General features: G+C 68.1%; 1 protein-coding gene across 1 annotated transcript in view; it reads right to left on the bottom strand.

Moving 5' to 3' along the window:
* Nucleotides 1–1,486: 1,486 nt before the first annotated feature.
* The window catches only part of SSBP4 (single stranded DNA binding protein 4), a 49,269-nt gene continuing 37,463 nt past the window's right edge, over nucleotides 1,487–13,292 (bottom strand). The window contains exons 5-18 of the mRNA XM_074939732.1: nucleotides 11,523–11,612; nucleotides 8,497–8,580; nucleotides 6,594–6,653; nucleotides 6,223–6,292; nucleotides 5,504–5,574; nucleotides 5,131–5,198; nucleotides 4,464–4,509; nucleotides 4,284–4,319; nucleotides 4,055–4,109; nucleotides 3,794–3,864; nucleotides 3,092–3,170; nucleotides 2,505–2,533; nucleotides 1,996–2,097; nucleotides 1,487–1,681 (exon numbers count right to left, since the gene is read on the bottom strand). Of these exons, the coding sequence (XP_074795833.1) occupies nucleotides 1,652–1,681; nucleotides 1,996–2,097; nucleotides 2,505–2,533; nucleotides 3,092–3,170; nucleotides 3,794–3,864; nucleotides 4,055–4,109; nucleotides 4,284–4,319; nucleotides 4,464–4,509; nucleotides 5,131–5,198; nucleotides 5,504–5,574; nucleotides 6,223–6,292; nucleotides 6,594–6,653; nucleotides 8,497–8,580; nucleotides 11,523–11,612 (891 nt within the window). The 3' untranslated portion in view covers nucleotides 1,487–1,651. The remainder of the gene's footprint in view (nucleotides 1,682–1,995; nucleotides 2,098–2,504; nucleotides 2,534–3,091; nucleotides 3,171–3,793; nucleotides 3,865–4,054; nucleotides 4,110–4,283; nucleotides 4,320–4,463; nucleotides 4,510–5,130; nucleotides 5,199–5,503; nucleotides 5,575–6,222; nucleotides 6,293–6,593; nucleotides 6,654–8,496; nucleotides 8,581–11,522; nucleotides 11,613–13,292) is intronic.

Raw genomic sequence — 13,292 nt, forward strand, 5'->3', positions numbered from 1 at the left:
AGGCAGAGGCTCACCCCCCACAGCAACAGAAAACCCAGTGAAGGCCCCCTTGCCCGGGCCGGGGTGGGGGCGGGGGTGGGGCTGTACAAAGCGGCTTTGGGCTGAGAGCGGGAGGAAGCACCGCCGGGCTGCTGAGGTCCTTCATGTTTACAAAAGGGGAAAAATCCTTCATATGAAAGTTTTTAAAAGTGGTCCTGATGGCGGCTGGGGCGGACGCCCGGGGCAAAGGGGGCTGCTGTGGGGGCCTATGGACACTTGCCTCCCTTTGCTGCAGGGCAGGGGCCGAGCCCAATCTGTCAATGGGGGCCCTGGGGGGGGGGTAGTGGTGGGGGAATCACAGTGGCTGAGCAAACTGCTGGGGTGGGGGGCCCTATTCCCTAGAGTCTCCATAGGGGGCTTCCTGCTGCGGAAGGGCCAGGGGGGCAGCTGGACTCCTGCGTGAGCTAAGAGCAATCGTCCTGCAGGGGGGAGGGGGCTCCCTCCTGCCCTGGGGGTGCTCACAGGAAGGGAGGGGTGGGTTACTGGGCAGTACGAGGGGGCTGAGGCAGCTTTGCTTAGCTGGCAGCCAGGGGTGGGGAGGGGGAGGGCTCTGCGGGGGGGGCGGGGGTTTAGGCTGAGGTGCTGTGGCTTGCAGGGGCTGCGGGCATGGCCATTAGGGCAGTAGGGGCAGGAAGGGAGGGGTAGAGGGGCAGGGCCCCCCTGCCCTAGGGTATTTGCCAATGAGCAGATGACGGAATTGGCATAACTCCGCGGAGGGGGTAGCCCAGAGCTCCTGCTGATGGCCCGGGGGGGGGGGGGGTAGATTGCTGGGTGGGGTGGGGTGCTCAAGGCCCCCCAGCTGCTTCGACCTCCAGGGTCTGCCCCATGGCTCCACAGCAGGCTCTGGGGCAGCCGGGCCCCCTGGAGGGGGTGGGGGTGAGGGGGAAGCCCATGATAAATTAAACCCTGTACAGCAAAACGAACCCTTAAATAAATACCCCCCCTCCCCCCACCCTGCTGTGTGGGGCTGGGCAGAGCTGGGGGCCGGGCTGCCAGCCGTGGCCGGTAACCCCCCGAGGGCGACAGCAAGCAGCACGGTGCTGTTGCTGGGTGGGGGTGGGGGTGTCGCAGCAAACCCAGCTGGGCTTGGCCCCTGGCACCCCGGTGGGGACTCGTCCCCAGCCTCACTCTGCCCCATTTCTGCTGCCCGGCTGGGAAGGAGGCTGCCTGGGGCTGGACCCCCGCATGCGCCCCCCCCGCCCAACCATGCTGGGAAGCCCCCAGCACTGCTCTGGCCTACCCCCTCCTGCCCCCCTCGTACAGTCAGCAGGTTCCAACCTCCAAGCCCAGCCCCCCACCCCCCCATGTGCCTGGGAACAGCATCTTGCCTGGCACAAGCCGCCCCTCCCCCCCCCACAGTGCACCCCACAGCACAAGTCCAACAGGGCCCCAGTTCTGGCAGCTCGCTCCTCTGCCTGGCGCAGTGGGAGGGCAGTGCCAGGGGGAGGGGGGGCTGTGTGCCAATGGAGGCAGGGTGGGCCTGTGCCCCAGGTGGAGGGGGAAAGGGGGGGGGTGCTGGCAGGAGGGCAGGCGGCCAGTTCCTGCGGGTGTGTTTTAAATAGTTTAGAACCGCAGGGGCGTCTGGCTCTCTGCGCCGGGACGTCCGAGCCGATCACACGCTCATTGTCATGCTGGGCGAGTACTAGAGAGACGGGAGACACCAGAGCGTTAGCAGGCGGGGGGAGGCCGCCGGGGCCAGCCCGACGCGCTGGGGGGGGGCAGGGCAGAGGGAGCCCGCTGGCCTCAGAGCTGGGGGCTCAGCTGACCCCGTTCCTCTGGGGGGGCAGCTCACACCTCGGGGAGGCTCCTCCAGCGCAGGGCCCCCGCCACAGGTCCGACCGTGCCAGGCTTGTTCTTCCAGGGGGTGGCCGATGCCTTGCAGCTGCCCCGCCCGCCCCGGGAGCCCCGCCCGCCCCGCCCTCTCCGCCTGCCCGGCGGGCCTGCCCAGTCCCTTACACTGTCGCTTTGGAAGGGGTTTAAGAAGGTGCCGCCCATCTCGCCGTCGTCCCGCGGAGTCCCGGGCGGGTTGCTCAGCCCTGCCATGTTACTCGGCGAGCTCTGCAGGGGCACAGGAAAGCCCAGGTTAGAGGGGGGCTTGCTGCTCCCCCGGCCCCACGGGTGAAAGGCAGCCAGCTCCCAGCAGCGCAGCTGGCACCCGCCTCCTGGGAAGGGGACCTGGCATTGCTGTAGCCCAGCCCTGGCCGGGACCTGCCTTCCCTGGGGCGGGGGCCTGGCAGCCTGCTGCCCTCAGTGCTGGGGGGGGCCTGTGTGCAGTCACCCCCCCTGTGCCCAGAGGAGAAGGCAGGGCTGCACCCCCAGCAGCTGACAATACCCTGGCCCTTTGAAAGGGAGAGGCATAGGCTGCCCACCCTGGGAGGGGGCAGGGGGTGCCCCAGGGAGGGGTTCAGCCCAGGGGAACACCCCCCACATAGGGAGCAGGTAGAACGGGGGTGCTGTGCTCTCACCTTTGGCAGCCCATCCATGTCGCCAGAGCCTGGAAGGACAAGCAGGTCCTGTTAGCACTGCCCCATACCAGGTAAAGGGGCCGTGTCCCCCCATCCACTAGACACTGACCCACCTCCCAGGGAGCCCAGGCCATGCTGCAATGTGTCAGCCCTACTCAGCGGCAGGGCTCCTGCCCTCACTCCCAACATAGGTAAGGCCCTTGTGGCCTCTCTGCCTCAGTTTCCCCCTGCGCCATCGGGGGAGGTGATGCTAATGTGCTGTGCGGGGAGGCACTGACACTGGCAGCCTCCCGGGTGTGCTAGTGGCCCATAGGCTGCCTTCGGCTGGCAGCGCTAGGGGCTGAGTCCCCTGGGGAGGCTGGGGCAGGTCTGAACACACGGGCCAGAACCACAGGGCTCCCGGCCTGGACAGCCCCGCCCTGGCACGCCGGGGTAGCGCCAAGGGAGAGGAAAGGACCTGCCCATGGTCACAGTCAGGGCAGAGCCAGGCCCAGAATCCAGGCTGGGGTGGTCCTCGGGCATCCTGATGTCCCTCCACACGTGTGGGTGAAACACGCCCCAGCGGGCGAGAGGCTGGGGCTACCCACCTAAGGATCCGTTCATATGATGGGGCTCCATGGCGCTCATGCCTCCCATGGGCCCATCGGGGCCAGGCCCCATCGGGAACTGCAAGGGAAAGGGAGTGCATCAGTGCTGGGCATGGGCTGCCCGGGCATAGTGGGGCCTGGCTCCATGCACGAGCTGATGGGAGTGGAGGGGAAATGGGTGCAGGGCCTCAGGGACGCTCCCAGCATTGCTCTGCCCCCAGTACCTCCTGGGGCTTCCAGGAGCCCTCCCAGTGCTGCACGGAGGCCTCTGGCACTGCAGACCCGGCCTGTCGCAGTGCGGACAGCCAGCCATGCCAATGGCCACCAACCGCCCAGCAGAGCCCGCTCTGTCCCCGCTTGCTCCCACACAACACCCCACACACCCAAGGGCAGCAGGGACGGAGAGCGGGGCCTCGGCAGAGGTGAGGGAAGGGGAAGCCCAGGGCTGGGCTGGTAGGGGGTTGGGGCTGAGGGGCACCGGCAGAGTTGTGGGAAGGTGGAGCCCAGGGTCGGGGCTGAGGGGCACCAGCAGAGTTGTGGGAAGGGGCTGGGCTGGCAGGGGGGTCGGGGCTGAGGGGCACCAGCAGAGCAGCTCTCTGTGCCTGTGGCCAGCTCCCCATCAGCACCCCTTGGCTGTGGGGTGGGGCAGGGCCTGGGCTGCCCAGGGCTCTCCGTGGGGGGGCACTGCTGGGGGGCACTCACGTTCGGCCGGTTCCCAGCGGGCCCGATGGGGTTCATCATGGTGTACATGTTCTCACTGGAGTTCGTGGAGTCTGTGGGGAGCAGAGTGGGGTCAATGCTGCCAGCCCCACAGACCACGAGAGGGGGCGGGCACTGTGCAGCCACGCACGAGCTCACCAGGGTTCACTGGCCCTGCAGCCCCCCACCGCCCCCCAGTGAGAGGCATAGATGTGTCAGCCGCTTTTCCCCTCCGGGCTGGGCAATGTCACCCCCCCAGCTCACCTCCTGGGCTGGGCATGATGGGGGTTCCTGGGGGGCCGCCGCCTCCGGGAGGGCCCTGTGGGAGAAGAGCAAAAGGCACAGGAGCTGTTAGAGCCTCAGCCCTTCGCACAGAGCCAGCCCCGTGCCCTGGGGAGAATCCCCCCAACCCACCCAGCGCCCGGCCGGCGCAATATGCCCCCAAGGTGCAGGGTCAGCACCTCCCGCCCCCCCGGGTGGCTGCGGTACTCACCACGTAGCTCCCTGGTGACGACGAGGAGTATGCGATCTGTGGGGACGCAAGAGAGTCCGAGTCAGCACTGAGAGTGTCCCTTGCCACGTGCCACCCCCCCCATGCGTCGTGCCCAGCCCCCATCGCCCCCCCCGTGCGTCGTGCCCAGCCCCCATCGTCCCCCTCATGCACAGGACTCACGGAGTTGGTGTTGGGGTTTGGCCACGGCGCTCGCCCTCCTGGGCCCCTGAAATACAAACAGGCGTGAGGTTGGCACTTCCCCAGGGGCCCTCCACACCCGCCCACTGCCGAGGGGCTCTCCACACCCGCCCACTGCTGCGTGCACTCTGCCCTGAGGGGGGGGCGCCCCTGTGCTGGGATCCGAGGTCGCTGGGGGTGGGACAGGGTGGCACGGGGCAGCTGGGACACGGACGGTTCCACTCTGCCCTCACGGACGGTGTGGAGGGCTGGGCCTCTGGGGCTGGGATTCCCTCTCAGTTTCCCCACCAGCCATGGACTCCCCGAGTCCTGCCCAGCCAGCCACCCTCCCTCCCCCCGAAACCTGCCCACCCGCCCCCAGATCTGTGTGTCTGTCCAGGGCGTCTGATTGCACTGGGGCAGCCTGGAGTCCTGCCAATCGCTCTGGCTCTGCTGTGCTGGGCCCGGTGCCACTGCCAGGAGAGCGGCTGCAGGCCCCAGACTGTGGTCAGGAGCCCCATCTGCAGCACCTGGCGCAGGGCACGGCCCTCAGTGGCCCATGAGTCCCCAGCCAATCCTGCAGGCGCTGGGCTGGCTCTGTGCCCCTCCCAGTGGGTCGTGGGGGGCAGGGAGGTGTGGCTGGGGTGCAGGGGGAGGAGAGGTGCCTTACATGTTCATGGTGGGCATGGCAGGGCCGCCCAGCGAGTTGGGCGGGGGTCGCATCCCGCTGCCGTAGTTCTGCAAGAGAGGAGCAGGAGCGAGCTGAGCGTGTGGCGGGGGGAGACGGGCCCAACCTCTGAGGGGCTGCAATAGCCCAGTCATACAGAACCCAGGCGTCCTGGCTCCAGCCCCTCCCCCCAACAACCCACTCCCCTCCCAGAGCCAGGCGTCCTGGCTCCCAGGCCTGTGCCCATGCTGCCCCCATCCCATCCCCTCAGGGATGATGCTGTTCCCAGCGCTCCGGGGTCACAGCGCTGCACAGCAGGGCCGGGCCAGGACCCAGCGGGGGTGCCAGATACAAGGCACCCCGGGGAGACACTCACCTGGGGCGCCATCCCCGCCATGCCTCGCGGGGGGTTCATCCGCTGCATCGGGCCCCCCATGTTCGGATGCCCTGTGTAAAGGGAGAGGGAAAGGTGAACAAGGCAGCAGAGTACCAGCTCCCCTGAACCCCAACTTCTGTTGCATGGCTCCTTGAACCCCCCCCCCAACCTCCCACTCCCAGAGCTCTGCTCCCCCGACCTCCCTCAACCCCCTACTTCCGGGGTGTGGCTCCCAGAGCCCCCCCCCCCACTCCCAGAGCTCTGCTTCCCCAACCTCCCTCAACCACCCCCCTCCTGGGGTACAGCTCCCCGACCCCCCCTCACCACTCCCAGAGCTCTGCTCCCCTCCCCCAACATCCCCATGGGGCGCTGGTCCCCACCATGGAGCCCCCAGCACTGAGAGGGGGAGTCCCAGTGAGGGGTCGTAATTCCAAGGTGCTCTTCCAGCACAAGGCCTCATCCTTCCCCACAGAGACGGGGGTGGGGAGTGCTGTGAGGGGCTTCCCCTCTGGTCCTGGGGGCTCCTGTCCCTTCACAGTGAAGGGTCCCCCCCTTGGGGGATGGGCTGCTCCCAGCCGGGACCCTTGTCTCCTCCCTGGCGGCTGCATCACTTGCTGGGGGCTGCATCAGCGCTGGGGGCTGGCAAGGCCTGACCTGGCTTGGGGGGGCGGGGAGCAGACCGGCGGTGGGGAGGGGGCCACGGGGGTGGCATGACTCACCCTGCGATCTTGTGCTGGGGTCCATGGTGTTGGGCAGCAGCGGCTGGGACCCCGGGACCCCCACGGGCGGCTGCAGGAACAGAAGGGCCATGAGCCTGGGGCTGCAGCCGTCAGGAGGGAAGGGCATGGACCGGGCTCCCCCTGGGGAAGGAGCAACCCCCCCCACCTCGGGAAATGGCACAGCCCCCCTCCCCTCCCCGAGAAGGAGCACTGACTGAGCCTCACCCCCCCCCCCCCGGCCACAATACCTAGGGCTGCACTCCCTGACCCACAGACTGGCCAGAGAGCTGGCCCAGACATGGGGCAGGGGGCTTAGCCCTGGGGCAACCCGCCCTAGGACGTCCCCAGCTCTCAGGGCCCGGTGGCCTCACCTGGTTTGGCATGCGGAGCGAGGGCCGGGGGCCGCCGGGGTAGCGAGGGGACATGAAAGGCTGCAAGAGAGAGCAGGGGGGGCAGGTGAGAGCACATCCCCTGAGCCCAGCCAGGGCGGGGCATGAGCACAGAGGCCCTGTGGCTGGCGCTGGGCTTGCGGGGCAGAGGCCTGAGCTGGGAGCTTGCCCGCTGCTCAGAGGGGTCTAACCACAAGCAGTGATGCGTGGCCCGGCTAGAGGCTGCAAGGGAGGAACCCAGGCATCCAGGCCTCATCAGGCCGCGTGCACCCAGCATTCCTCATCCCAGGGCCCTAGGTGAGAGGCTTGGTGCCCGCAGGGGACGGGGCAGAGGTAGGGTCTTACTGTACCCCTCAGTGCCTCCCAGGCGAGGGGGCTCTTAGTGCTTTGCCGTGGGGCCCCGTATCACTAGCATTGTCCCCATTTGGCAATGAGGAAACTGAGGCAGTGACTTGCCCAAGGTCACCCAGCCTGCCAGTGGCAGGTTTCCTGGCCTGCACCTCCCGCCCTGAGCCATCTGGGCTAGTTGTGGGGCTGCTGTTCATGGCATCACTGCATTTGACACAATGGGCACCAGGTGTTTTGCCCTGACGCTGGTGTTACGGCTGCTGCCCTCCTGCCCGGCGGGGCTGCCATCGCAGCTGGTCCCTCTGCTTCCGCCTGCCTGGGGTTTGACATTTCAGCTGCGCTCTCGGCCTTGCCCTGCGATGTCTCCCAGCAACAGGCCCTCTTGGGTGCTGGGCAGAACCGCCGTGATAGGGCTGGGAGCTGCCCGCGCTGCCATGGCCTCGCAGAGTCCCATGCACCCCGCCAGCCAGCCCCCCAGGGACTGTCCCTTCACCCCCCCACGGGCAGGACTCTCCTTAGTCCCCTTGAAGCAGAGCCCAGGGGGGCCGGAGGGTCCCAGCGCCTCCTAGGCCCCAGCCTTGCTCCCTGCACGGGAGTGGATGGCTCCTAAGGGCTGAGGCTTCCAGTTCCCTGAGCGAGAACTGGGCTCCCCCACAGTGGTGCCCAGGCAAGCCCCTGCCCTGCTGCCCCCAATTTACCCCATTGGTCCCTCCCAGCTGCAAGGGTCTCCCCACATCACTCGCCCCCAGCCCCTTCCTCACAGCGACGGACGCCCAGATCGTGGAGGGGCCAGGGTCCTCATGTGGCACACAGACGCTGGCGCTGGCTTTGGTGGGGCCCGGGGACTGCATGGCCAAGCTCTTTGGCACGGCTGCGCCCCCCCTCCCAGGCCCCAGCCTCGCTCCCTGCACTCAGGCCTGGCTGGGGCAGGTGTCAGCGTATGAAGGGGCTGCCGGGAGGCCTGGGGGGCTGAGGGTCCCTGGAGGCCCCTTATCTCCCAGCTGGGGGACGGAGGGTGCCAGGGCAAAGCAGATGCTCTGGGGCCTGCTCTGACCCACTGTGCAGTTCCCACCGGGAGGAGGGGGCTGGGCCAGGCAGCTGCCCGGGGCAGGGCACATGGGAAGAGGAGCTCACTGCCTGTCCGTCCCGGGCCATGCTGAGCCCGCGCTCGGGAACGGGGTGGGGGAGCCTGAAAATCGGAGTCTGCCGGGCATTGGGCTGTGTGCGGCTGATCAGGACGTGGTGGCTGTGTGCAGCGGGGTGCAGTCGGGGGGGCTGGGGTACACCTGGGGATCTCCAAGGGTCTGTGGCAACGTCCACCCATCCTCCAGGCTGCAGGAGCCCACAGAGACTCAGGTGAGTGACCCCACGCAGAGTGGGTGAGTGTGTGGGAAGCAGGGGGCAGAGTGGCATGTGGGGGAAAACGGGGGGGGCAGAATGACTTGAGCGGGGGATGCGCACACAGGGTTCGGCAGGCTTCCTCCCCAGGCCCAGCCTGTTAGGGGGTGGTGGGTCAGCTCCCCCGAGACGGCCTTACCTGGCTGTGGGGCCCCAACATGGGGCCGGCGGGGTTGTGGGGCGGAGGCTGTGCATGTGGTGATGGCTGAGAGCCCGGAGGTCCCTTCAAGAGAAACAAACCACAGAGGGTTACAGGAGGGAGGGGCTGGGCCGAGCCCCCGTCACCCACTGCCCTTGGCCCCTCGCCTGCTCCTAGGCCCTGCTGGTGGGTCCCTCTCCCTGGGGACTGCCAACCAGAGACACCCCCCCAATGTACCTGAGCTCCCCGCTCGCCTCTGCCTGGCTGCTGCCCTGGGCCAGGACATGGGGCCACTGCCCTCCCATGCTGAGCCACGGCCGACGGGGCCCCAGCCATCGCCCGGGGTGGGGGACACATGCTGGGGGAGGTGGAGTCTGCAACTTGTGGGGGGCAGCCCAGGACCTGGGCACTGGGAGTGGGTGTCTCCAGCGGCTGATGCCCCGTGCTGCCGAGCAGGCCAGAGGTGAGGGGATGCCCCGGGCACCCGTCAGCCTGAGGCCGGCCTCATGCCGGTCCCCACGTCCACCTGCAGGTGGCAGCAAACCCCGTCTCACCAGCGAGCCTGCATGACCCCCCCCCCGCACCCCCCAACACATGGGGACTCGCCGGGTGGGGCTGGGCAAGGGGGGCCGCTCGTCCCCTGGCGCGAGGGGCAGGAGAAAGGCTCCAGCTGGCAGAGCTGAATGTTGGCAGCACCAGGTGACTCCTGGGGCCGTGGGCGCCCGTCTGAGTGCCCAGGAGACGGTCCCTGCAGGGGAAGGTGCGGTGACCCCAGGGTCCTGAGAACACTGCCCGCCCGGCTCCCACCCCATGGGGAGGGGAGGAGCTGCAGGCTGCCCGGCACAGACTCGAAGCGGAGCCAATGCCCAGCCGGAGCAGGCCGGGGGCTCTTGCACTGGCGGTGTGGCATAGGCTGCACCGCGGCTCCGTGTGGGGCGGGGGAAGTGTCTCCAGCCACAAAAGCCCCTCGCCCTCCTCGGGGCGGCGGGGCCGGGACAGGCATGAGGACGCGGCGGTGCCAGCGAGCCTGTCACCACACGGCAGTGCCGCTGGCCCCTATTCACCACTCAGCCTCCCAGGGCTCCCGGCGTAATGGGAAACAGACGGCGTCGGCAGGGCTGCAATATTGAGCCAGCTCCCGCCGGGCAGGCTCAGGCAATCCAGGCGCGGGCGCCGCGCGGGGCTAAATGATGCAATTAATAAAATCATTTTCTATCCAGCTAAGGAGATAACGACTTGGCACAGCCGTGCCTCCGTTCAGCACCGGCAGTGCCCCGGCTGGCCGGCAGGGGACGGCCAAGGAGGCACGTGGCTGGCTCGACAGTAGGGGGCAGCGTCTCCCCACACATCCCTTCCTGTCCTCCCCCCAGCAGCAAGAAGTTTGGCTCTCGGCTGCCGGAGCTGCATGGCGAAGCTGTCAACGCTGACGCCCATAGCAATGCCCACACACCGCCACCCGGCTGCACCTGCACCACTCCTGTGCAACCCCCCTCATGCACACGCACTCCTGCACACCCCCCAGCACCCTCCCCGCACGCACACCCGACCCTGTGCACCCCTCTCGTGCACACGCACTCCTGCACACCCCCCAGCACCCTCCCTGCACGCACACCCTGACCCTGTGCACACACCCCCGCGTGCTCCCCCATGCACGCACAGACCCCGTGCACACGCACTCCTGCACACCCCCCCCAGGCACCCTCCCCGCACGCACACCCGACCCTGTGCACCACTCTCGTGCACACGCACTCCTGCACACCCCCCAGCACCCTCCCTGCACGCACACCCTGACCCTGTGCACACACCCCCGCGTGCTCCCCCATGCACGCACAGACCCCGTGCACATGCACTCCTGCACACACACCCCAGGCATCCTCCCTGCATGCACCCCCCCCGACCCTGTGCATCCCCCTCGTGCACACGCATTCCTGAACACCCACCCAGGCACCCTCCCCGGACACCCCCCCCCGATCCTGTGCACCTCCCTCGTGCACACGCACTCCTGCACATATCCCAGGCACCTTCCCCGCACACTGACCCTGTGCACCCCGGGGCTGCACCTTCCTCCGTGCCCACAGCGTCAGCTCCCCTCCCCTCCACCTCCTCTGCCCCCCATGTCTCTGGCAGCTCCACCAGCCTGGCCAGAACCCACCCGGCCTCCATTCCCAGGGGGTGGGTGAGCCTGCAGCCGGCCGTGTGTCCTGACAGTGCCCATAGCACGTGCCAGCCCCACATGCAGCACCTTGGGCTGGGCCCCCTTGGAGCTGCAGCTGGGCCCACAGCTCTGAGTGCCAGATGCACGGGCCAGCCTCCACTCCGCCGCAGGGCAGCCTGTTCCTACGCACGGCGGGGGCGCTGGCCACAGAGCAGCAGGACCCTCGCCCCTCAGCGCCAGTTCACACCCCCCTGGGGGGCCAGGCAGCTCCCGACTGGGGGCCCAGCGGCCAGGCTCAGGACATGGGGGTGCTGCCCCCCCTCCGCAGCGCGGTGGCTGCTCCTGAAGTGCAGCAGGGGACAGGGAGGGGGGCTGCCACTTTTGGCTCTCCCCTCTCCCCCCCGACTCCCTGCAACGCAGCAGGGCCCCCGTGGGCACAGGCAGCCCTCGGGAGCAGCAGGCTCTGACGGTGACTCTGACACCTGCTTTGGGCACGGGGACAGCCCTTGGCACTGCTGGAGGTTCCCGGCGGAGGGCACTGGCCTGGGGACAGTGGTGCCAGCTGCGCCCTGGCACTGCAGCCACCCAGCAGAGCGCCCCAGCAGCAGGGCCAGGGCAGAGCTGGCAAGGAGGCCCACAGGGTCCCCCTTGGCAGGGCAGAGCTGTGGAGGGCTGGCTGGGTCTCAGAGGGCAGCGCGCTGGCTCCCAGAGGTTACCCCAAGGGAAAGGACTGGGGCTGCCCTCTTCCTCCACGGGAAATCCCTGTGGGGTCCGCCCACCCCCGGGCACCTTGTCCCCTGGGCGTTCGCCTGCTCCGCACGGTGCGCCACGCCAGTGGGGCCCCAGCCGGCCATGCAGTGGGGCAGGGTACCTGAAAGAAACCAGGTGGCATGGGTCCTCCTGGCATGCCGTCGTTCGGGGGCATGTTCCCCATCACGGGGCTGGGGGCCGCCGCGGCACTCTGCGGAGAAAGAGCAAAGGTCATCCTGAGGGGTCACATGCTGTCCAAGGCTAGGGAGGGGAGTTTGGGATGGTGGGAGTCAGCCCGTCCCCGCCCCCCGCATCCCCCTGGGAACATGCTGTGCCCACACTGCCCGGCCCCGCTCCCAGCGCAGGAAGGGGGGGCAGCCCCCAGGTAGCTGCAGTGAGGGGTCAGAAGCCCTGGCAGGGAGAGGCCTCTCCAGGTGAGACAGCCTGTATTGAGTATTGGGGGGTCCTCCAATATCCCATGCATGCCCCTCCCTCAGCACCCCACACGTGCCTCCCACGCCCCATGGTGGTGCTGAGCCCCTCCCCCCTCTATGGCGCTGGTTCGGGCTGGTTCTCATAGGAGAGTGGTTGAATTTGGGGTTTGGGGGGAAGCCTCCTCACACATGCTCCCTCAGTTACCCCCTGGAGGCTGTGCTGCTGAACATGCCCTGCACCCCCCAACCCCCGCTGCCCACCCAGACCCCCACAGCTGGCTGGCCAGTGACAGAACACCTCCCTCAGGGCTGAGGTGGCAACCTGGCCTAGTAGGTATGGCCCAGTCCAGGGAGCCAGGACTCCTGGGTTCTATTCTTGCCGCTCAGCCTGGATAAGTCACTGCCCCTCTTGGTACCTCCTGTGAGCTCTGGGGTCGATGCCCACAGATGCTGCTGAGAGCCCTGTTCTCTGCCCTGGCTTGGGGCCCTCCGTGGGGAGCCTGAGGCGAATCTCAGCCCTGTGAGGGGTCCGTCCCTTACCCCAGAGGGGTTCTGCTCCAGGTGGGGAGGGAATTCACCCTGCTGGGGGCGAGGGGCTGTCAGGCCAGACAGGAGGCAGATGTGCTTGGCAGTCAGTGGGGTGCCACGGGCCTGGCACCTCGGCGGGATAGCCTGTTTTGGAACAGCTGGGATGGCAACCAGGTAAATGAATGACCCAGCATGCCAGGGAAGGGCTGGGAGCTGTCAGAGTGCGGGCTGGGCATGGGGGTGGCACAGAGCGCCAGGGTGGCCAGGACCCTGGAGCCAATGCCCCCCTTCTAGGGCACAGAAGCTCTCGGCACCTGGCAGTGCTGCCTGCCTTGGCCAAAGACGCTACCCCTGAGGGATACAGCAGGTGCCCGCCTACTGGGGACAAGGGCGGACCTCGGCTTCCTTGGGGCGACAACGCTCAGGCCAAGCCCCGGCAGCCCCACAAAGCAGGGAGGAGCTGGATGCTTGGCCTCAGCCCCTGCCCCCAGCAGCTCAGAGGCGGTGGGCCCTTGCTCCCCGGGCACTCTGCTGGGGTCTCAGCAGAGCTGCCAGTGCTGAGTCCCACTGGGAATGGAGGACTGGGAACGTGCCCCTGCCCTTGGCCCAGCCAGCCCAGGAGCCTGCCCCACCCAGTCAAGGTGCCAGCCCCTCGGGAAACATCCCTCCCCCCAGCCCGCTGCCCCCGGGCACTGGGCGAGGCTCAGGGCTGCCACCAGCAAACTCACTGAGGCTCAGCCCAGCGCCTGCTCGTTATCGTGCCTGCAGATTACCCCTCGGCTCCGGTCACCATGGTCCCCGTGCGCTAATAACGGCCCCTGCCCAAGGTCAGCTCCCCTTGACTGCCCTCGTTATAGGTGCCATCAGGGGCACATCTGACAGTCAAGGCAGCTGGGGCCATGCTCATGCCAACGTGCAGCTAACTGGAT

Source organism: Natator depressus, chromosome 25 (assembly GCF_965152275.1).
Source record: "Natator depressus isolate rNatDep1 chromosome 25, rNatDep2.hap1, whole genome shotgun sequence".
Classification (NCBI taxonomy): Eukaryota; Metazoa; Chordata; order Testudines; family Cheloniidae; genus Natator; species Natator depressus.